The 23,901-nt window shown below is 40.1% G+C and overlaps 2 protein-coding genes across 4 annotated transcripts in view; both read right to left on the reverse strand.

Moving 5' to 3' along the window:
- DYNC2LI1 (dynein cytoplasmic 2 light intermediate chain 1) overlaps window positions 1-19,355 on the reverse strand; it is a 60,193-nt gene extending 40,838 nt beyond the window's left edge. The window contains exons 1-12 of the mRNA XM_082218064.1: window positions 19,151-19,355; window positions 16,986-17,103; window positions 15,538-15,572; window positions 13,391-13,460; window positions 11,229-11,317; window positions 8,999-9,185; window positions 7,342-7,410; window positions 5,136-5,213; window positions 4,289-4,365; window positions 3,009-3,079; window positions 2,425-2,522; window positions 1,441-1,533 (exon numbers count right to left, since the gene is read on the reverse strand). Coding sequence (XP_082074190.1) covers window positions 1,441-1,533; window positions 2,425-2,522; window positions 3,009-3,079; window positions 4,289-4,365; window positions 5,136-5,213; window positions 7,342-7,410; window positions 8,999-9,185; window positions 11,229-11,317; window positions 13,391-13,460; window positions 15,538-15,572; window positions 16,986-17,103; window positions 19,151-19,164 — 999 coding nt within the window. The 5' untranslated portion in view covers window positions 19,165-19,355. The remainder of the gene's footprint in view (window positions 1-1,440; window positions 1,534-2,424; window positions 2,523-3,008; window positions 3,080-4,288; window positions 4,366-5,135; window positions 5,214-7,341; window positions 7,411-8,998; window positions 9,186-11,228; window positions 11,318-13,390; window positions 13,461-15,537; window positions 15,573-16,985; window positions 17,104-19,150) is intronic.
- The window catches only part of PLEKHH2 (pleckstrin homology, MyTH4 and FERM domain containing H2), a 140,874-nt gene that overhangs the window by 49,527 nt on the left and 67,446 nt on the right, over window positions 1-23,901 (reverse strand). For 2 of the 3 annotated variants that reach the window (XM_082217292.1, XM_082217293.1), the window contains one exon: window positions 20,069-23,284. The exons of the other annotated variant lie outside the window; for it this stretch is intronic. In XM_082217292.1, the coding sequence (XP_082073418.1) occupies window positions 23,099-23,284 (186 nt within the window). In that variant the 3' untranslated portion in view covers window positions 20,069-23,098. Of the gene's footprint in view, window positions 1-20,068; window positions 23,285-23,901 lie in introns of those variants that run through there. 3 annotated transcript variants of the gene reach the window in all.

A 23,901-nucleotide genomic window follows, 5' to 3' on the forward strand; every position in this document is an offset into this window, starting at 1 on the left:
AAGCATTATGTTTGACGCTATAACTTTAACATAAATGCTCCTCTCTATATAAATGCTTTATGTATGGAACAAAGGAGTACAAAAAGGAAGGAAAAAAAGATTAGCTTTCTGAAGCATTTAATACTTACTTCTTGAGATAAGGGCCATTTCACTCTCAATTTTCATATAATTATGGGAAATCCTAATGCATTTAAAAACTGAATGTAGCCAGGGAATTGTTTTCTTACAGATATATACAGGGTTATCTCGCAGCTTTTAAGATCAAATGAAATACAAAAATCCCAAAATGTTTTCATAAAGGGCAGTTCAAATGTTATAATAATCTTATAATAACTGAACTCCAAGATGGAAATTTTAGGGAAATAACTGCAGATAATTTTCTTTTTACAGAAACTTGTCTATTACCATTTTTTCTCCATAATAGTACCAACAACAAAAGCTACAGCAACTTCCAATGGCATCAATACAGATTAAAATCTTTATAAAATAAAAGAGCACTGAAACTAGGAAACACCTGGGAAAATATTAATTTTCAATATGATTTAATCAACTTTTACTAGTAGCCTATTTTACTTAATAAAAATACCATCCATAATCATAGCCTTAGTATGAATGTAAAGCAAAAAATGTATGTTGCAAGCAATTAAACTGAACATTCTATTTTGGGTGACACATTAAAATCAATTCAATGGAATGTCTGAGGACTACATTAGTCATTAATTATATACTACTTGTAATCTGCAAGAAATAATTTCAACTGAGATTTATTTTGCACCATGACTTAAAATGGAAATACTTGCTGAGGTAACTCTAAAGTAATGCCCTGGAATAAACCTGTCAGCCTAAACAAATTTTCCAATACTGGAAGTAGTCTAGAGTTTGTCTATTTTACTGTAGATTATACTATACTATAAAACTGTGAAATCAACTTGATAATTACTGGCTCAGGTTTGTAGGCATGGTCACTGACATGTTCAACTAAACTTGAGTAACCTTAGCTGGAGTGTTATGAAACTTCCAGAGAAAATATGGGGTTACTTTAGTTTAAGAACTATGCTGTGGCATTTTGCAAAGCTACCTTTCACCTTTAGAAAATGCAACTTGGAAAACTGCCCTGGGGGTAAACCCTGGAGGTAACACTCAAAGTTCTTCCACGTCTGCAACTGCCGTCAGTGTGGCTTACTTTGCTATAGAAGCAGATTGCTTAAAAAAATTATCTGAATTATTTATAGAATAACCTTCAATAATATCAGCTAAGGCCGAGAGATGATGATGTGTCCAAGGCCACCTGAGCAAACTTTATGGTTAAAATGAGACTTGCAGCTATAAATGAATGTTCAAAGGTACATACGTCTGGGCAGATCTACAGTGCCTGAGAAATACCCGTGAGATTTTTTTTTATTGCGCGACATGAACGACTGCTGTAGCATGGTGACATACCTGGTTCTTCTGAGCACGCATAGCATCGACTTCATATTCACCATACTGTGGATCTTGAGCTGGATCCTTTACTTCTTTGAAAACTCCGACATTCTGAAACAAGGGCAGGTGAAAGAGTAAAATGCAGCCTCGTTCTTTCCCCCAGGTGTGTCTTGAAATATCCCTAGGGCTTGCATCTCTGCCATAAATACGTTTAAGGCATCAACCTGTACGAGCTGCAGAGGCTGGTTCGTATAGCTCCCTCTTCTATATGTGTAATGAAGGACCAGTTGCATGACTGCAACCAAGCTGGGATGGCATGGATGTGCTACATATATACACTGTTTTTCCTTATGGGGGCTAAACACACCTTGCAAAATACTCAACCCTCTGTGCGAAGAAGCTAGTTCATGTAACAGGCACTTCCACGTGATCCTGGCTACACTGTGAACCCCTCCAGCAGGTCCACATGTTTCGAAGACAACTGTATGAAACAGCCTAGTTCCCATCAGTTCACAAACGTTGTATCAGCTTGCATTTATTTCGCCACGAAAAGAACCTACAAAGATCACGTGAAGTGACTTTGTGTCTATGTTTCTGTGACAGTGTCCCAGTTCAGATGTAACAGTTCAGGTGTAACAAACCATGATTTATTTCAGTGAGAATGAGCATTGCGCCCAGGCACTCAGTCCTCTTTTATGCCACAGCTGAACACTTGGGTGTGGGGGTTAAGCCACAGGTTCCTCTAACATCTAAACTGGGAACCCCTGGCTCAAGGTTTAAATCTTGATCAATGAATTAGGAAATGAAAACAGCTGTGCACAAAAAGCAAAGCCAGCACCAAGCTTAAAGTTTCAATTCTTCCATAACTAGAAGTCCCAATGAAATTACTTTACTTCTGCATAATCTGGCTTGGTCACAACAGTGCAGCCACAAGAATTAACAAGTATTGTGAAAAGAAATAAGGTTGATAAGAACATCAAAGAACAAAAAAGGTATACACACCTTTGGTGGAAATGCCTTCTCAAACACCTTTTTCCAGAGATCCATAGGTGTCTGTGCATGCAGCTTTCCAATATCACTATTGGAAGCAGGAGGAGGACCTAGTTATTATAAAAATTGTAACAATGGTCACTCCATCATTCAAATGGCAAACAAGCTGCTTGTCTGAATGTATTCCCCTCAATAATTTAACAAACGGATGAAAAGAAAGTACAAAATTGTCCTACATGGAGGTTGTTATACAAATATGTAAGAAACAGGTTCCTGAAGATAAGCACTAAGCTTTCAGCACAGAAGCTGTTATACTAGGGCTGCAATCCTTTGTGTACTTTACACACTTTCCTGGGAGTAAGTCCCACTGACTTTAGCAGGGCTTACTTTTCAATAAATATGTATAGCGTTGTTGTTAAACATTGCTGTACCTTCTTAAAACTTTCTGATCGTTTTTCTTAAGTAATCATCATACACAAATACATTTTGTAGACGTTTCAGAATCCATTGTTCATTTTTGTCCACTTCAGCCTTGTATTCTCTTAACTGTAAAAGCTATATGAACAATAAATAGACTGGATAAGAAAACCACCCACCTATTTGACTAAGAGAGTCCATTCCTGCTGGGATAAAGAGTGGCTTGTTCTGATCCACTGACATGGATTTGCTTAAAAAACATGAACGGAACAAAATGAATATAGATCAGTTAGCAGAATTTACCAAAACTGACAAAAAGCACACTCCAAGAAAGCACACTTCTGTTTTTGTTTCTTTTCTTTTTTGTTTAGAAAATTAGTACCACCCCCCCCCCCCCCGTTACAACTGCGTCCCATTCAAATCAATAGAACTGATGGACTGCAAAAGTTTAATTTCTGCTGATGGAAGCTTTGGTGGATCCATTTTCCCTCCTAGCTTTTTCTATAAAGCTCCAATTTTTATTTCTCTCTCGGCAGCAGTCCTTCTGACAAATGGGATTGAAAGGGAGCTCCCTTCACCCACCCTTGCAGGCATGGAGGTCCAAATTCAGATTAGGACTGGAGGAGGGGGAAATGTGCTAAATTCGCCAGTGCCAAAGAAGAAGAGTTTGGATTTGATATCCCGCTTTATCACTCCCCTTCAGGAGTCTCAAAGCGGCTAACAATCTCCTTTCCCTTTCTCCCCCACAACAAACACTCTGTGAGGTGAGTAGGGCTGAGAAACTTCAGAGAAGTGTGACTGGCCCAAGGTCACCCAGCAGCTGCATGTGGAGGAGTCTGGACCCACCGCTCACCTGATGTTTTTGAAAGAAATACTGTGTACTCAAGGACAAACCACGTAATCAACATTCTGTGTAGTTTGGGCCTGAGTTCACTCTATGAGCAGATTTCCAACATTTCAGCGGGGCCTTTTCAAGCCCTGTCATCTGAGATCCGTTACCTGGAGATGCTATGAACTAAACTGAGGGACTTGGACATGCAAGTTCTATCACTGAGCTATTGGTGTGTCCTTCACATAAAAATTGGCCTCTTTCCCACAATGCTAATTTTGCCCAGGATTCTCAAACCCAAAGTGCAAAAAACATCCCTAAGACCTTGGGTGGCTAACCTGTGGTGTCTCCAGATGCCGCTGGGCTAGATCTAGAACTTCAGTCATTCCTGAACATTGGCCATGCTGGGAGGCCACAAGTTAGCCACCCACCTAGACCAACAAGTCCATTTGAAAGCATTTTCCTGAAACTGTTTCATCAGCCTTTATATAGATCTACGAGCAAGAATCCTGTATGAAACAGAAAAGCTGACAGATTTTTCCCCCTTTTCCTTTTTTTACAAATTGCCAGTATCCAGCCAATAGAAGGTTTTGGGAGAGCTTGCCAATAGTAGGAAATTGTTTAGCTTACCTCCTATCAAAGCCAAATGCTAAATGGTTAATGAGAGTACGTGTTTTCAGGAGCAGAGCTTCAGATTTGCTTGTGAACTGTGAACAAAGCATAAAACTTGTGTTATGCTCCTCCTAGTAAACATAGGAAAATACTACTCCCAAGTCACTCAGAATTCATCATAGGACTGTTATGTTTAAGATTTAGCTGTTTCAGTGTCCTGAAACAGCTACCACTTAATGCCCCCTAATAATAATAATAATAATAATAATAATAATAATAATAATAATAAAAACTATTGCACAACACTAATACATGGTTACTGAAAACACACAATTAAAACACACAATATAACAATCCCAACATTAACATATAAATGTCCATAAATAAAATATGCAGTAAAACAAAATTAAACAACAGCAATTAAAACAGGAGACTCAGGTCAAGAGATTAAAGGAATGGCTGTGTGTCGTCAAAAGCCAGCAGAATGCCAATACAGATGAGGCTTCTCATATCTCAGTAGGGAGTGCATTCCATAATACCAGTGCTACTAGTGAATAAGATCACCTCTGTGCCATCACAAGCCAACAATCATCAGGTCATAGAATCATAGAGTTGGAATAGACCACAAGGGCCATCGAGTCCAACCCCCTGCCAAGCAGGAATCACCATCAGAGCACTCCTGACATATGGTTGTCAAGCCTCTGCTTGGTCAGACTTGGTCATGGTAAGACTAACCCACACATTGGCTTATTTTATTTTATTTTAATTTTTGTTTGTTTTGTTTGTTTGGGAAATGAATACGAGTTGAAAGGGCTTGACTTTGGCCAGGTTGTGTCCATGAAATACAATACAATAATATACATACCACTAAAGATGCTCCATAATAATGAGAAACAAAGCGAAGCGTCTTGTATATTATTTTTTTCATCTCCGAATCAAATTCCTTTAAAAAAGAGGGGGGTTGGGGTGGGAAAATATCTAATGAATAATTTTAAAGTTTTTCACAATGCGACATAACATTGCATGTAACACTAAGTCAACAGTTGCCAACAAGTGAATGTGTGGGCTTCCACAGAGGAGACTTTGACCACTTTGCTCATTACAGGTTATTCTGTTATTGTGCTATGCTGAGCTAAACCATGGTTTGGTTGACAGTATTGTTTAAACCCAGGCTTGTGGCTCAGCTCACTCAGGCACAGCACAAGGTGTAGGCCATAGGATAAACCTTGGTTACAGCTTGAGGCTTGTCCGAAGAGAGCTAAAGCACAAGCTGAGTTTGGATGACCTGCTAAGCTAAACAATAGCTTAGATGAGCACAGCAAGAGGATGACCAGGGAAGATCAAAGCACTTCAATATTATATACATATATTTCCCAATGACACACATTTTTGCTTTGCCTCACAAGGGCTTATTTATTCTACTTTAGAGGAATGCAGCTTAACAATCTTGGGAAAATGTCATTTACACCCCATTCAAAAACAACCAATAACATTGGCTGCTTAATAAAGGAAGCAAACAAAGAAACCTAGGCTTGCGCTACAAGGAATTATGCATCAATGACAGGTGACTTGCCTAGAATGCACTATGCTGCCACCTAGGGGACCAAGGATGAATGTTTCCCCAAACATATGTCCTGCATGCAGGTGCTCAAACACTGCAGGAAAGATAAGGCTGCAGATTGGTGTTGTGGTTATAAAAACAAAAAGGATGAGAAATGAATTAAAAGCAGACTCTGAAAGAACCAGCTTTGCCATATCTGATGATAAATCATCAGCACTTGTGAAGAGACAGGCACAGCGAAGTGTTTTCTACTGATCAAGTGTGCACACGTTGATCCAGTTGAGGGAGGAGTATGAGAGAAAAAGGACACGAGGACAGTCCTAAGTTAAGATCAAGCAAGGTAGGGGCCAGATTAAAGGGTACCACACATCACATCTTCTTGGGAAGTCCCTGCTGCATCAGGGAAATGGTCCATCTATTCTAGCATCCTGTTCTCAGAGCGGCCAATCAGATGCCTATGGAAAGCCTGAAAGCTCTCTCCCCACCAGTGATTCCCAGGAACTGGGATTCAAGGGCATCCTGCCTCTGGCAATGGAGGTAGAGTATAGCCATTGTGGCTAATATCCATGGACAGCTGCCTTTAATGGTCAATTCAGTTCTGGGGAGAGGAGGTCATCTCAGACACATTTATACTTCCAGTTAATGGGTAAGTGATGGAACTCCTATTTGGGGACTTCCCTGGCTTTTTTTCTGGCCCACGTAGGACCAGTCTGGATAGTTGGCCTTGGTGAAGATTTGACGTTTTCATCCCCAAAATGTTTTTGATTTGAGTTCCTACTGAAATGAGACTGCATTTTAATGTTGTACTAAATCTTGTTTTTAAGTTGTATTTTAATCAATTGTTTTTACCTGGTGTTAGCCTCCCTGAGCCCAGTCTTGGCTGGGGAGGGCAGGGTATAAATAATTTTTTAAAAATTATTATTATTATTACATTTGCTGGGGAGGCAATCTTAAGATTCAGCTAAAAATGAATACTGTCTGTCAGAAACACCACCGCTGCATATGAACAGGCTGTTCGTCTTCAAAGATAACTACAAAATACCCTAAAGGGCATGTGCTAAAGGAGAGAATGGGGCCTGAAGGTCAACATAAAAAAAGGGGAAATATACAGGAACACAGGGAGTTGCTTTGTACCGAGTCAGACCCATTGTCTAACTCTATTCCACCTGGCAGAGGCACGTGAGTGTTTCTCAGCCCTACCAAGGGATGCTAGGAATTGTTGGTCTATTTCACAGCTGGTATATTGCTAGTATATGTCATTCATATTTTGTCTTATTTTCTTCATTATTATAAATATTTTATTATCGTTTCTGGAGGATGAATGACACAGACGGCAATTGCATATGGCTGTAATTGCCATTTTGTTCATATTACTTTTCTGATTTTGGAGGGAGGGAGGGAGGGAGAGAGAGAGAGAGAGAGAGAGAGAGAGAGAGAATATCAATAAAAAAGTGTCCTAGGCTACCACAATACAACAGAGGGGGAGAATTGTAACACAGTTATTACTTACATGAAACATATCATATTTGCTCCCGATTATAACTAGTGGAATTGGAAACGGATCAATCAGTTCACGGTCCTGTTAAGAAAGTGGCAATACTTATATAACGTTTCTTACAATCCCTTTTTTCAGATAAGAACATGCTGAGATGGCTTCAAAATAGTTCATACATGGGCTTCATTGCTGCATAATCTTTTGGAATAAGGAGAATTTTAAGTATGTACAGCCATTAATTTATTATGGAAGTAACTGCAAGTAACTCACCAATGCCTTAAGTAGGAAGAATTCAAATGCCTTTCAACCTAACTCAGTCCAGCCTGTGAAGGTGCCTCACCCCTATTTAGATGGGTACACCAAACCCCAATGTGACAAGAGCACATTGCCTTTACAAATGGCTCTTCCTTATGGAAAGAGGCAAGCCTAGGGAATGAAACCCTGAGGTTTCAGCTACTTACATATGCTTAAGCTAAAGACAAGCAGAGCAGCTAGGATTTGCTTCACCAGAGGCAGGAAGAAATCTTCTTTCTTGTTCTCCTCCAATATAAGCTCAACTGAGATGCACATGAAAATTCTGCATCTATAGAAGCTGCAATGAATGAAACTTGAGCAGGGGTCTTGGAACGGGTTTCTTCTTGTTGGGTGGTCATCCGTCATGTATGATCTAGTTGAAATTCCTGCATTGCAAGGGGCTGGACTAGATGACTTTCAGGGTCCCTTCCAACTCTATAATTCTATGATTCACTAATTCTCACATGCACATAGCAGCTTCAGAAAAGACAAAGGTGGGAGGTGGGCTGTGACTCCTTCCATTCAGGAGTGTGAGTTGGCACCAGTGTGAGAGGTGAAGCAAGGGAGAAAAATATGCCTGTTTTTTTCAAGATGAACTGGGCTACTGGAAGTCATAAAGGAAGCAAATTTAAGTCTATTGGGTCTTTTATTCATGTTCATTTATTGCTCACATTAATAGCTACTTTATAGTATTATTTTTACATCCTTGAATTGTGCACTATAGAATATATATATATACGTTGTTTAGACACCGCATACACACAACATTTGTACAAGATGAATGCATGATGCCAGGCACCTTTTCAATTGCATCTTCGGCAATCTATTTTACTTTCTTCAAGAGAGCACATTAGCAATTGAATTTCAAGGGCTTATGTTAACATCCCTGAAATTTTATAATTTAATTAGTTGTCACATTATCAAAAGGCACTGAGTCTGTGATAGACACTTGAATAAATGCAAAGTATAGAGTCGTGCTGAAGGCTGTTATAACTACACCCTTTCCTCAAATCTGTAGCTTCAGTGAGTTGCTTTGCCAGATAACTTCTGTACATTCTAGTTTTCACCTTCATTTCAAAAGGAGATTATAAAATCAATATCAAACTGCGTCTGTAAAACTGTTTCTTTTGATTGTTGTAACATGCCATAACAATCACATTAGATGTCTAACAAGAATATATAAGAAACCTTCTTTCCTTGTTTCTGCCCCTACTGAATTTTCATTAAATTGCTATAATTTTCCACTGAACAAGTTCTTCTACATCAAATGGATTTTCAGTCATGCATAAAAATCTAAAGGAATTGTTTATGATTCTCAAAGCGATTATCTTTAACTGTGTATGAGCCTGTGACATCTGGAGAAAATACTAGTTCTTACTGGATGATCCTTTGGCAAATTGTTCCATATTCTCTGTTTAATTTCAGTAGCTGCTTTAGGATTTGTTTGTCCCAGTTTTGTTATAACTCTGTCTACATGCTTCCTAGTGGCTTGTAAAAGGCTCTCCATCATTGGCCACAGTTCATTTGGCTTTGAAAGATCCAGGACAAGAACGATAGCAAATGTCCTACAAAAAGAACAGAAAGACAGCCTAACATTTTTAAAGGCACCTAATATATTCTTTACACAAGTATCTCATACAATGGCATCTAAACAGCAGTTTAGAGGAGCAAAAAACAAACATTCCAACCCACACAACCTAAGCAAATTACATTAAATATGGAAACAATGTTTGCCCCGAAAATGATTTGTACTCTACTATAAATTCTTTGTCATGATATTTTATTAGCTGAATTTATAAGCCTGGTTACTATGGGGTGAGTGAACTGTTTGGGAGAATTAGATGGAGCAGCATTGCTAGAGCTAAGGAGTTATGAACTTGACAAGTAACAAGGAAACAAGCACTGATGCTTGCTTGTTTCAACAAATCATAGTTTAAACTAACCAGTTATTTGCAGTTCACACAGTTAAGCCCTGGGCTCCTTGAGGAGTAAGAGTAGGATATAAACTGAATGGACAAATTAATAAATATACAACAACAAACTGTGGTTAGTTCAAAAATAAAACTGTGTTGGGGTGGAGAAGCATGCACACCTGACACTTGCTCCCGATTGTTGATGTAGTGCTACACCATGGGTTAGTGGCACATCTAAAAAAGGCAAATATCCAAGGTGACACTTTTAGTTAAGAGATGAACAAAGCTGTCTCAACCAGCCTCTTAAAAAATTTAAGAAACAGGGAAAATAGCAGCTCTAGCCTGCATGAAACTTTGAACTGCAGACCAAAGCATCTGGCTAGCCTGAGTCCATCATTTCAAATTCTTTAGCCCCAAAAGTGGTCTGCTTCTCCCCACACCAACATCCTAATGTTGATTTTAATTGCAATTCATCTGCAGCAGCTGTAAAAAAACAAAACCAGGTAACTATCTTACCCATCCACATGAAAATTACTTTGATTTTTCACAGCTATGCACAGAGAAAGCAATTTAATATCTTCCGTCAAGTGTAACTACACTGAGAAGAGAGAACCAGGGCCTTTTCCACAATAGTATATAGCCTTTTCCCAGTAAATGCCCCGTTGAGAGCAGAAGAAAACCAACCAGTACATTGACTTCTGTTGAGAGGCAACACAAAATTTATTGGTTAGGTGGTTTGTTTGGGTTGAAAGGAAAGCTAGTTTTAAATCTACATTAAACAATTATGTGTAATGGCTGCTGGTCTTCAGCCAGTCCCTATCTGTCCCTTGTATCTCAAGCATTATTGGAAACCTAAAATGTCGCTCTAGGATATTTGCAAGAATAGATGCAAGTGTAATGAATAAAGCTTACAGCTGCTGGGAGAGAAGGTAGTCTCCTACAACAGTAATATTTTCTATATCTTCTCGTAGCTGGTGTTTTGAGAAAACGTCTTTCTCTTTTTCCTTAAATGGAGCGACTTTCTGAGGCAGGTATCTTTCTTTTAATAAACCATCTTTATTTTTTTCCAAAATGTTATTGCTACATTTATACCCCAACTTTCTTCCAAAGAGTTTAAGGTGGCAAATATGGTTCCCCCATCTTAGCTATCCTCAGAACCATCATGTAGGGTAGGTAAGGCAGAGAAATAGAAACTGGCTCCAGGTCCCCTGGTGAGCTTCATAGTTGAATGGGGATTTAAACCCTGGTTTTCCAGGTCCCAGCTCAGAATTCTACCCATCACACCACACTACAGAATGTAGTTCTATAGATAGTAGAGGGTATAAATTTCAAAAAGCAACTGGAAGCACAATCCTATACATGTCAACTCAGAAGTAAGTTCCATTCAGTTCACTTCCAGTAAGTGGGCACAGATCTCCAGCCACAATGAATGAGAAAGTAGTGAAACTGAAAAACTGACTCAGATGAAGGTATGACTGACTACTGTTCACCAGTGGAAGCTGTATTGACTATACGCCATGTATACAATTCCAGGTCCCACACGTGCAGGATAAAAATCTAGAGGCCACAAATGACTATGAGAAAGAGCAATAAATGTTTCTAAATGAATAAAGTTGAAGTTCAATGGAAGACCTGAGCTGTTATAGAAAGATAGTGGAGATTAATTATGAAATTACCAAGTTCTTGGTTCATTACCTTATGTTAGCTGTAGTTATTGGTATGGGAATCAAGTCCAACAATGAAGTTCCACCACCTAGTTCCCAAAAATTAGCAATGTCTTTGGGCTGGGGAAAAAAGTTTTTTTGCATTAATCATTTGCACAAGATTTTGATGCATAACATACATTGCAATACGCATCTTGTATGATTGATCTGACATCAGACAGAAACCCAGAAGAAGGTTGGGTTGTCTTATCAGGAGTTTAGAAGAATGCCAGCAGTGAATTTTGCTGACAAGGTGTTGGAAACAAGATTTACACATGAAACTTGAAAAGATCTTCTAAGAGACACTTCACACTTAGTCACAGATAGGGAACCTTTTTCCGCCTAGGAGCTACATTACCTTCTGAGAAATCTTTGGGGACCAGTTGTGGACAGGAACAGAGGCAAAAGTAGGCAGAGCAATGAATATAAAGTTTACCTTTGTACAGCAGACCTGTTTCTGAATGCATTCACCTGCCCCCATGCTCTGTTTGGGCAAGCAGGGATCATTATGAGAGTTCAAGGATACATTCCAGTCCAGCAAAAACACCATACAGTGGTACCTTGATTTAAGAACAGTCCGGTTTAAGAACAATTCGGTTTATGAACTCTGCAAAACTGGAAATAGTGTCCCAGTTTGATAACTTTACTTCAGTCTAAGAATGGAATGTGAAAGGTGGAAGGGCACTGGTGGTGGGAGGCCTCATTAGGGAAAGCGCACCTCGGTTTAAGAACGGTTTTGGTTTAAGAACTGACTTCCAGAACAGATTAAGTTTGTAAACCGAGGTACCACTGTAGACGGATGTGAAGCAAGTTCAGGGAAAGGCTTGAGGAAAGAGGGTGTGGGGTGGGGAGAATCCCACAGGCCAGACAGAGAAGCCAGGAGGGCTACATTTGGCCCTGGGAGGTTCCACACCCTGATTTATGTGGTAGTCTTTATACAGTAGTGTTCACGGAACAAAAAAAAGGAAATACATGTAATCACCACTAATCCCCAAACACCCTTTACATGGGTTGTAGGGAGAGATAAGAAAGCCAAAACTAGCCACAACTCTCTGGTGTATGTTTTGTTTGCATCTCCCCTTGCTGCAGCCCACATAAAGAGCTCTGCTTATGGGTAGTGAAATAAAAAGGAACAATCAGAAAGTATTTCTGTATGCAGTAACAGCAGCCAGAACTCTTTTGGTCCAGAAATGGAAACAAGAAGAAATGCCTGCGATTGAAGAATGGAGATCGAAATTAATGGATTACGCGGAACTGGACAGATTGACAGGGAGGATTCGCAACCGACGAGACCAAAGATTCACTGAGGACTGGAGTAAATTTACAGAATATATTAAAAATATTTGTGATAATGATATAACGTTTGTCAGTTTTCAAGAAGCTCTGTAAGAAGGTTTGGTAGAAATATTGTTTAAGCAACATGGTAAGATAAGACATATATAGTGCAATATAAATTAAGGAATGTGAAGATTTGTGATAATTACGGAAAATTATCAGACATGTTGATGGAAGTCTAAAAGAAAAAAAAGATGTGTGATCAGTTTTTGATGTTTAATGATGTTATAAATTTGTTTTTATTGGAAAATTAATAAAAATCATTTTAAAAAAAGAGCTCTGCTTATGCGCTTGAAGTCAGTGCCAGGAACAGAAAAGGAGGAGAGAGACAATCTGCAGAAATGTCATCGATTTTTCCCTGAGCTGATGATGCTCATTTGACAGCAAAAAGAAATCAAGCCTTTATTTTATTTTAGTATTGGCCAAGCCCTGTGGAATAGCCTGCTAACAGAGATTCAGTAGGCACCTTTTGTTTCAACTTCTAATGACTGCAGAAAACATTCCTATTTCACTAGGTTTATAAAGGCAATTAAGAATACATCTTCCCATAATATTTAGCTGATTTTTATATTTTTCTTTGGTTTTTATTGCATGGTTTTATGTATGATTGTTGCAAAATGCTCTGTTTTTATGAATAGATATTTTTATAAATAAATAAGTTTGAAAAATGCACATATTTCTCCACTATCAAGGCCACTGCAAATTAGAGTGCTGTCTGGAATGTGGTTGCATAAATGTCAGGGGCAGGCTTGATGAGGTACATAGCACTACTGATGAACCAAAAGGGGATTATATAATCTAGTTTGTCAGCATACTTACTGTATTGTGCCCTTTTGCTCTTCTTCCAAATGTATACTCCAAAGCTAATGTTGGTTTTGGAATTTCATCTCTGGAAAAATTAAGATATCACACAAACACACACACACAGAGAGAGAGAGAGAGAGAGAGAGAGAGAGAAATTAACCTTCTTCTTAATAAAATTAAATTTGCCCTATTATCAAAACAGTATTTTCACAGACAACAGGGGGAAACAAAACAGGGAAACAGTTTATTTGAGTGAGTTTGCATGGGATGGCAAAACTCAGTGAATCATTTCTGAGAACTGAGATGTAAAAACTAGAACACGGCAATATACAATAAAGATATGACCCAAGACAAAACGGTTAATTGTCTATATTTTTGCACAACTGTTTTATCTGGGTACAGTACTCCAAGATTGGGAAATCTTGATTAGAGTATTAAATACAGAGCTGAGCAGAAATTTATTTGCTTGCAAATAAGAGAGATGCTGGAAATTAAAGGCTGCAATCCTATACTTACTTACCTGGCTGGGAGGAACAGAGCAGTATTTCCTCCCCATCCCCACCCCCTCAAATCTACAATGCTGGAATAAATTAGAATGTGGTGGGTTCTTTTCTGCTGCTCTCCATCAATGGGGGGCTATGATGCCATGGGGGGGCCTCCGCTGAACCTGCTGAAATGTGGGGCAGTGTACATTTCTGTTGGAAATGTTCCTGCTGGCTGTAGGCATTACAAGGCCCCAAAGTGGGGTGTTGTGGGGCAAAGCAGGGCTGGTGACAAACCCAGAGCCAGCCTAATTCCTGAGGAGGAACCCAATCTGGAACCCTCTGGTGTGCTAGTCTGAAGGTGCTGCAGGAATCTCCAAGCCCAGCAGGAGCTGGTTGCAGATGAGGCTGGGAGTCCACTGCTCCATCCCATCCGCCCTTGCTTAGGATTGTACTCCAAGTCTCATTGAAAGAGGGTCGGCATGCATAAGATTGCATCGTAAAGATACAAGGTATATGCTAATACTTTATATTTTAAAAAGCACACCAACTTCCTAGCATACAACGTGTCATGCTATGCCATGCCTCATTAGTTCACCTCCAGTGACTGAAACTTTGCATTATTAAATTATTATCACAAGATTTTAGGGAGAAGAAGATATCACAAGATTTTAGAGAGAGGAATTCCACACCATAAATGCCTCTCTGTGTGGAAAGTGGTTTTTGTTGTTGTTACCTATCTAAATTGTTACAAATATTGAGAAAAGTAATTCTGTGAAGCATAAAAGATCATAGCCAGCCTTATGAAGTGGTGAAGAAACTGCTATGCATGGTGGATTCCAGAGGGGTTACCATTTTCCTGTCTCCCATTCTGTGTCATTAGAAAATATGAGGTGCAGAGCAGGTGGGAAAGGAGGAGAGAATTTTGAGTAATAGCCAACTAAGCCATACTCAGAGTAGGCCCATTAAGATCAATGGACTTAAATGCATTCATTTCCATGGGTCAGCTGTGAGTATAATCACCCTTTAAAGTGTTTAGGACTATAGGCCCAAACCAGCATGATGAGTTGTGCTCTGAAATGACACTGGATCACGGATGTGATGCGCCACTCTAGTCAATATGTAGTGGAGGCCACAGCAGAGGCCTATGTTGTGGGTAGAGCCATGGAGCCACCCTCTCAACATTGTTGTCACTGCAACCTACCTGTATGTGACTGGGCGTGGCAGCAGTGTGGCTGAGGTTGTGTGGGAACAAAAGTGGAAGTAGTGGATCTCATCTGCTGGGCAACTACATGGGCCTGACCTCACCACCACTGTGCCCTGTCCAAGTGAGCTGCAGCAACACCAAGGTCATAAGGGTGGCTTTGTCTTACCAAATGCACCGCTAGCCTCCTAGAGTCATCCAAAAGGGGCCATGTAGAATAGCAAGTTCAATACATTTCATCACCTGCCTGAGGCAGCCACCTCACTTTACCTAATGATAGGGCTGCCCCTGAGAGCAATGTTACAGTGTTAGTAAGAATAAATCGTAAGTGTTTTTAGACAAGTGCTCTGAGGAACATATTTCCACTGTTTGAAGGCACACTGTTAAGGTATGTTCCAACAATGAAACTGTTGATGTTATTTAGAATTTTGAGTACCCAGAAAATATGAGATACTTCTCAAAACTTAAACACATACCTGTCAAGGCACCTCAGTATAATAGTAGTCTTTCCCTAGAAATTAAAAACAACAAAGAATACTATTGTAATGTCATTAAAGCATAAATATTATATCATTCTACATGCTGTAATGCATTCTCCTAATCATTTCTAATAAAATATCTGAAAATTACAAATGTAGGCAATTATATGTCATCTTATTACAGGAAAGTTAGCTGCCAACTTTCTATCAGAGTGTATCTACACTGCTATTATTATTAGCATTATCAGAAATGATTGGAAATGACAAATTTAGTAATGGCAACAAGAAACTTAAAAATACAGGCATCACAGTAGCAATCAGTTTAGCCATTTGTATCCGCCACTGGTAATTGTAAATAACAGGTTGATCAAATGATCGCCTGCTACTGGAATTGCTTAAGTAATGGAATGGAAATAAAATGAATGCATGAAATATACATAACAATATATAATTTCTTCATGCTTTAAGAAATCAGGTGCTGGGTAAAGTAGCTTACTTTGAAAATTATTTTTAAAATTAATGTTTACATTTTCTACAAATAAATTAAGCAACAACTTAAGTCTTTCACTATTTAATTTTATAATGTGGGTTACAAACATTTTTACCATTCCCGTCCTGGATAAACATACTTAACTACTATTTTCTTTTGAATCAGTGGCACTTAAAAGTATTGTTGTTGTTGTTTAGTCGTGTCCAGCTCTTCGTGACCCATGGACCAGAGCACACCAGGCACTCCTGTCTTCCACTGCCTCCTGCAGCTTGGTCAAACTCATGTTCGTAGCTTCGAGAACACTGTCCAACCATCTTGTCCTCTCTTGTCCCCTTCTCCTTGCGCCCTCCATCTTTCCCAACATCAGGGTCTTTTCCTGGGAGTCTTCTCTTCTCACGAGGTGGCCAAAGTACTGGAGTCTCAGCTTCAGGATCTGTCCTTCCAGTGAGCACTCAGGGCTGATTTCCTTCAGTATGGATAGGTTTGATCTTCTTGCAGTCCATGGAACTCTCAAGAGTCTCCTTCAGCACCATAATTCAAAAGCATAAATTCTTTGGCGGTCAGCCTTCTTTATGGTCCAGCTCTCACTTCCATACATCACTACTGGGAAAACCATAGCTTTAACTAGATGGACCTTTGTTGGCAAGCTTATGTCTCTGCTTTTTAAGATGCTGTCTAGGTTTGTCATTGCTTTTCTCCCAAGAAGCAGGCATCTTTTAATTTCGTTACTGCTGTCACCATCAGCAGTGATCATGGAGCCCAAGAAAGTAAAATCTAGAACTGCACTGTAAATTAGACAAATTGCAAGTGGACACCATCTACCCATATTTTGGTACGTACAGCTTTGCAAGGTAGGAAATATTTCTTGTTGCTATAACAGAATTTCAGTTAGTATGCAAACAAAATTTATTTAATTTATATCTATACTAATGTGAAATGAAACACTGATTGTTACCCCATTTTTATTTCCTATAAAGAATAGTGATCTTTCCCAACATTCCAGACCATCTGTGCTGTCTTCATGGTTTTCTCTTTTTTCAACTTCCGCTTTAGCAATATCCCACAAGGTGTCACTAGCAAAGGAAAAATAAAATAAAAAGTCCTCATGTAAAACAACCTTCCAGTGAAGATGCTCTGCTCCCACACCACACACTCTACTCCATTTCTCCCTCACTGAAACTAATTGTGCCTTGTGATTATAAGTCACAGGAAGCCTATCAGGTACAGTGGGCAAGCTACTAAATTCCAGATTCTGTACTTACATGAGCTTCTTAGTACCAATATTCCCGTCCCCCCACCCCATCTGCTATAAGCATACATATTTGTCTGGATGCTTTACTCCTGCTTATTTGCACCCTACATTTAATGCAGTATCATATCATTTTAAACAGTTATGACTTATGCCTAAGAATCCTGGGGACTGAAGTTTATTAGCCGTGCTGAGATTTGTTAGGAGACCCTCATTCTCCTCACTGAGCTACAATTCTCAGAGTGGTTTAACAATCAATCCCTCTTCCCAGGAAATTTTGTAGCACTCTCAACAAATCACAGCACCCTGAACAAGCTACATTTATTTTATGACAGGGCAGGGAACCTCTACCCCAGGTATAGGCAAACTCGGCCCTCCAGATGTTTTGGGACTACACTCCCATGATCCCTAGCTAACAGGGCCAGTGGTCAGGGATGATGGGAATTGTAGTCCCAAAACATCTGGAGGGCCGAGTTTACCTATGCCTGCTCTACCCTGTGAGCCAACCTGTACCCCCCGCCCCAGGCCATTCTGTCTGGTCCTCAGGATACTCCATGTGCCATGTCCCTTATTAGCTTCCCTCTGTGCTCTTGGGTACTTTTTGCCTAACTCGGAAGTTTCCTTGAACTGTGATGGTGCTTCTTGTTTAACTGGACTGAGCGACTGGGAGGGAGGGATATATAAACCTCTGGATTTTGTGCAGTGGCCAACATTTTTTTCTTTATAAGAAACAAACTTACAATTAACTCACTGTTGAGCTGCACCCACCATTGAGAGTTTTTTGTAGAGATGGGGAGATGGGCAGGGAACTGTAGCTTGTTCAGGGTGTTAAAGGTAAAGGGACCATTAGGTCCAGTCGTGGCCGACTCTGGGGTTGCGGAGCTCGTTTCACTTTATTGGCCGAGGGAGCCGGCATACAGCTTCCGGGTCATGTGGCCAGCATGACTAAGCCGCTTCTGGCGAACCAGAGCAGCGCATGGAAACGCCGTTTACCTTCCCGCTGGAGTGGTACCTATTTATCTACTTGCACTTTGACGTGCTTTTGAACTGCTAAGTTGGCAGGAGCTGAGACTGAGCAATGGGAGCTCACTCCGTCGCAGGGATTCGAACCGCCGACCTTCTGATCGGCAAGTTCTAGGTTCTGTGGTCCACAGGAGACCCCTAATTTCCCCCCACAGAGCTACAATTCTTGGGAGTTCCTGGGGAAGAGGGAATGATTGTTCAATGGGAACTGTAGCTCTGGTCCACAGGAGCCAGCTCTTAGAGGCTGGCGACCCTTTGGCTCTCCGTCCCAATAAAATATTTGAGCACCCCCACCCCACGTCCATGGACGTTCAAATGGGGATTGTGCATTGTGTACTGTGATTGCTAATAATAATAATAATACTGCATATTATTATTATTATTATTATTATTATTATTATTATTATTATTATTATTTATACCCCGCCCATCTGGCTGGGTTTCCCCAGTCACTCTGGGCAGCCTCCAGCAAAATATTAAAATACAATAATTCAGTATTATAACTCATAATAACTTATGTGGGGCAGGGCTCACCTGGGCCCTCCCAATATTTTTTTCAAGTTTGCCCCCCCCCCGCGCGCTCTGGTAGGTCTCCCAGACAAACTACACTTCCCAGGTCTCTTTTGGGGCGCCCGTTTAAAGCGGAATAACAGCGCTTTGAAAGACATGGTGCGGATGTCGAGATGCCCCCGTCCTCCGGGAAAGCTGCAGGCGGCCTGAAGAAGCCGGAGCCCGGGACACTGGGAGACGGCGAGCCCTGCCCTGTCCTCCTGAGGGAAAGCGGCCTGCAGGCCCACCAGAGCAGCAGAGGTGGAGACAAGCCCTCCCCACACCGCCCCGCTCTTTACCTGGCCCCGGGCATCGCTGCCCCGCTATCCCCGGAACGACGCGGCGGTGCTTAGGCCTCGGTGGACTCCGGTCGCCATAGAAACAGCGCCTTGCCCAGCGGCCTAGCGGCAAGGAGCATCATGGGAGTTGTAGTTCTTCAGGAGCAGGAACGCGCGGCGCTCCTGCTTTCCGCTTGGTCCGCTTCCGAGGGTTTTTTCTTTCTTTCCCCGCACTCTGCGAAACGGCTTCTTGCAAGGTCGATAGGGCGTTGTGCGTGTGCGAAAAAGTAATGTGTGTGTAGAAACTAGGTAGTGTGAAAACGATTTTTCTTTTTTAGCTGCAGATTAGAATTGCAGTTTATTTTACGGGGAAGTTGCTCTTTAAATTTCGCCCACTTGCCGCACTCTGCTGATAGTTTCCCCTCTGCTTTTGTGTGGCTTTTCGCTACCCGAGTTAAAATGTTTAATTAGGGTAAGTGGTCATCGGAGAGGTGGCAGTCACCCCCGGAGGCTTGTCGGATCTGCTTTTTAGCCTTCAGTGCGTTGTTTCTGGTGGCTTTTGTATGATTTTATGCTTAGGCTGCTGCCGTCATTTTTTAAGCGAGTCGCTGACGGCAGTGTACACGTGTGTGTGTGTGTCCGTATACACGTATGCACAAATGGTATACCAGCTTTTCCGAGACTGTGTAAAGCCTGTTGAACGCAATGAATAGACACGTATAGGTTTGTGCAATTAGAATTGACTCAGTTGCTTGCTGCTGCTTCCATGGGGCTCTTTTAATGTGACTGTTGTTGGAATATTTCTCTCTCACACAAATACACACACGTGTGGACTGCAACAGCAGGGAGGGCAGCATTTAAGAACAATCCATCCTCAAACGGACTATAAAGTACGATGTCTTTTCAGATTAATTGAATTCTGCAATCATAAAATACAGATTTCCTTGACAATGCCTTTATTTGTTAGGTGGTTTACATTCATATAAAAAATACCTTACGCAATAAAAGCTAAATATCCACAAAATAAATACAAATACTCTTACACATAAATTAATGTTTTATAATTATTTTTTCGCTTTCAGTACCTGTTCTGTTCCAATATGTCTTTACTACACGTAATTCAACAAACCGCAGTTATTTTTCAGCAATTCATTATTTGTGCATCACATAAATTGGAACCCATAGCATTTAAACTTCTCTACATAAATGGTTCTCCTGTATCCATCACTGATAGAGATCTCTCAATCTAGCTCTAGCTACATGAGAAAAAAATGTATGTGAGACTAGCTGTACAAGAATGTTGGCAGAGATGCATGTGTGTCCTACTGAAATCAACGCAGTAGACGGGCACAAGCAGATTGATCACGCCAATGTGCATCCAGTTGACGCTACTGATATCCAGCACATGGTATGCACACAGAAGCCAGCTTATGTGTGCAGATCTCCTTCGCTGGATCAGAGTGATTGAGGTCATGTATGATACAACAATTTCCTCCAAAAACTTAAAACTGAACCATAAGGGGGTTGCTACTAACATACACTGAGAGAAGCAACAAACATGATGACCAATGTAGAATTTTATATGTATGATTAAAAACCATGAATATACATAGCTATTTTAAAATTAAATATAACATGGTTTCTGACGTGTCATTTTCATTTTCCAGATTTAAAAAAATGACACATGGGTCTGTCACTGGTGGCAGGCTACGTCTGAAAAGGCTCTGACCTTTCTACCACTTTTAGCAACTTCACTAGCACCTCGTAGTTTGCAGTTACTAAATAAAACTTTCAGTTTATTTCAGAGGTTGAAGAGCCTGCAGATGCGGAGGCATACCTATTTTAACCTCAACCCTTCCATAAAAATATAGAATGGTTAGCTGTAAAATTATTTATTGTTTTGTACAAGTATAGTAACTGGATATTTTTAAATGGGGGTGGGGCTAAGAAATGTGAGTGCCATCTCTGCCCGCCCCCTAGCTTAAATTGCTTATAACAAACAAGTGAGAAAGTGAACAGGGAGGTTAACGGTACAAACTTATGCATAACTATTCCCAAGTTGTGTGTATTAGATGGCAGGCTGGATCTGCAATTACAGGGGAGTTGTAGACTATGCACAGAGGTACATTAGTTAGGCCTGGCCCTTTTTTAGTTGGCTGAAGCTTTGTTGTTGTTGTTGTTGTTGTTGTTGTTGTTGTTGTTGTTGTTAGTACCTATTACATTGCCTGATCCTGTCCATATTGTAAAGGATGTGTAAAACATTCTTTTAAGAAAATACCTCATCCACGACCCTTTAAAAAGATGTCCTTCAGCTCATTTAAAGGCAGAGACTTCATATAAACATTTAATAAAAAGTTCATATTCACATATGTCACTAATTCTAGTTATCAAAGGAAATTATAAATACTGCCTGAATGATAGATCTGTAGATTACTCTGACCATATACACCAGTGATTTAAAGCACCAATTACTCTTTTCTTTTCTTTGCCAAGTACTACAAACTGACCAGACAGCTGTGTCTTTTGTTTAAACAACAGTATTGCTCATACACAGCTAAATAAAAGGTTGAGTTCACGCACATATACCCATCACTTGAGTGCAGCATCAAATGATAATCTGCATGTGTACAATAATGCTAATACTCTGCATCAGCTCAAACACAACTCATATTCTACAGTGACTACAAGTATTGTACATAAATAAATCAAAGGTTGCTTTGATTCCAATTTAAACTTCCAATTTAAGAGACTAGATTTACAGTACAGTTGTACCTTGGATCCCGAACGCCTTGTTACTCAGACGTTTTGGCTCCCAAACGCTGCAAACCCAAAAGTGAGTATTCTGGTTTGTGAATGTTCTTTGGAACCCAAATGACTGATGAGGCTTCCTTGGCTTCCGAATGAAGCTCCTGTAGCCAATCAGAAGCCACACTCTGGTTTCTGAACGTTTAGGAAGTCAAATGGACTTCCAGAATGGATTCCGTTTGACTTCCAAGGTACGACTGTACAAGATAAGGAGAGCTGATGGAAAAGGTAAAGAAGGGAGATCTATCTGAAAATAGAGACTAGATATCAGGCTTTTTAAACACTAAGCAAATTTTCAAGTTGAGCAGTGTCACTTAGACCCAATTCACATGTAAAAGCACATTACTACATACCTCAGCATTTGATTACTTATCATTCAATGACTTTCAGCTGGAGTGTGAAATCTACTGTTCCTTACATATAATAGAGATGAAAGTTAATTTTTTAAAAAAAATAATGTCAAAGAATTGCCCTCACACTAGACAGTCTGAATTATCCTTTGTTCTCTTGGTACATTCTGGCCCCAAAGCACATCATTCAGATTTAACATGCTACCACTCTCCTCCTTGAAATTGGTATTTGTTAGCAGAACTCCTGCAATTGCAGTTTTAAGAGCAAATGTCATTAAAAAAAGAAATACCTTTCACAAATCTAATGGCTATGGAATGTCTTTTCGGAATGCTTTGACTGGAACAATATTAGCCCCAAACATTAGCTGTTGTCATCTGATACGTTATCCTTCCAAAATTGACACACAGCTTATTAGAAGTTTGCTTTAGATGTTTTCCTTCCAGGAACAAGTTAAGAAAACCAAAAAGGACCACAAAGAAGAAAGGAGAAAGGGCATGGCATGTATGAAACTATTGGTATTCAAAGCATTGCACTTATCACTACTAATTATTAACCAGGTTCACAGTGTTTCTTCTGCCTATCCAGGCAGACGAATATAAAGAACATGCATGTGTCCATATGTGTGGTTTTCCTAATACTTTGGGTGCCTCTGGAGTAATTTAGAAAAAGTAGGTCACACACGGGAGCAGAATTGGCTCATGGTAAGCACCACTAGTATTTCATCCAACTTCAATCAGACTTTCCTTTTCCAAGGTAGTACCCAAAATACATAAACATTCAGCCAGTATGCATTTTCACAGGCACATGATCTTTTCATAACAAGGTAGGTCCTTTGGTTGGTCTGTTCTTCAACATAAATGGATGACACCCTATGTCTTTAGTTTTCTGTCTTTCTGCCTGTGGAGACAGTGTCGCTGGAGCAGAAAGATGGTGAGCAGCTCCCTTTTGCTGATGGAAATCGTTAATATAGCTAGCAATCAGTAGCGTAATCTCAAGAATCTAAAAAAATTGAAATAGCAAAAATTAGAGATGTAGAAGACCATCTGCACATCTAAAATGTTTGCAACTCTAAGCAAACGGGGCTATAACCTACAGCATATTGAGAGGCTGAACTTAAGTGGTATTTCCAAACTAACGATATGAATGTCAAGAGTGAGAAATGTTAGGTAGGAAGCTGTACAAATATAAGATGGGGAACACCTGGCTTATTAGTAGTACACGTGAAAAGGATCTAGGGGTCTTCGTGGACCACAAGTTTAACATAAGTCAACAGCGTGATGCAGCAGCACCAAAAAGAAAAGCTAATGCTATTCTAGGTTGCATCAACAGAAGTATAGTGTCCAGATCAAGGGAACTAACAGTACCACTCCATTCTGCCTTGGTCAGACCACATCTGGAACACTATGTTTAGTTCTGGAGCCACAATTTAAGAAGGATATTGACAAGCAGGAGTGTGTGCACAGAAGGGCAACCAAGATGATCAAGGATCTGGAAACTAAGCCTTATGAGAAACTATTGAAAGAGCTGGGTATGTTTAGCCTGAAAAAGAGGGTACTGAGAGGAGATAGATAGCTACCTTCAAGCTTGTTTTCTCCTGCTCTGGGGGGTAGGACTCG

This window comes from Podarcis vaucheri, assembly GCF_965113315.1.
Source record: "Podarcis vaucheri genome assembly, chromosome: 3".
Classification (NCBI taxonomy): domain Eukaryota; kingdom Metazoa; phylum Chordata; class Lepidosauria; order Squamata; family Lacertidae; genus Podarcis; species Podarcis vaucheri.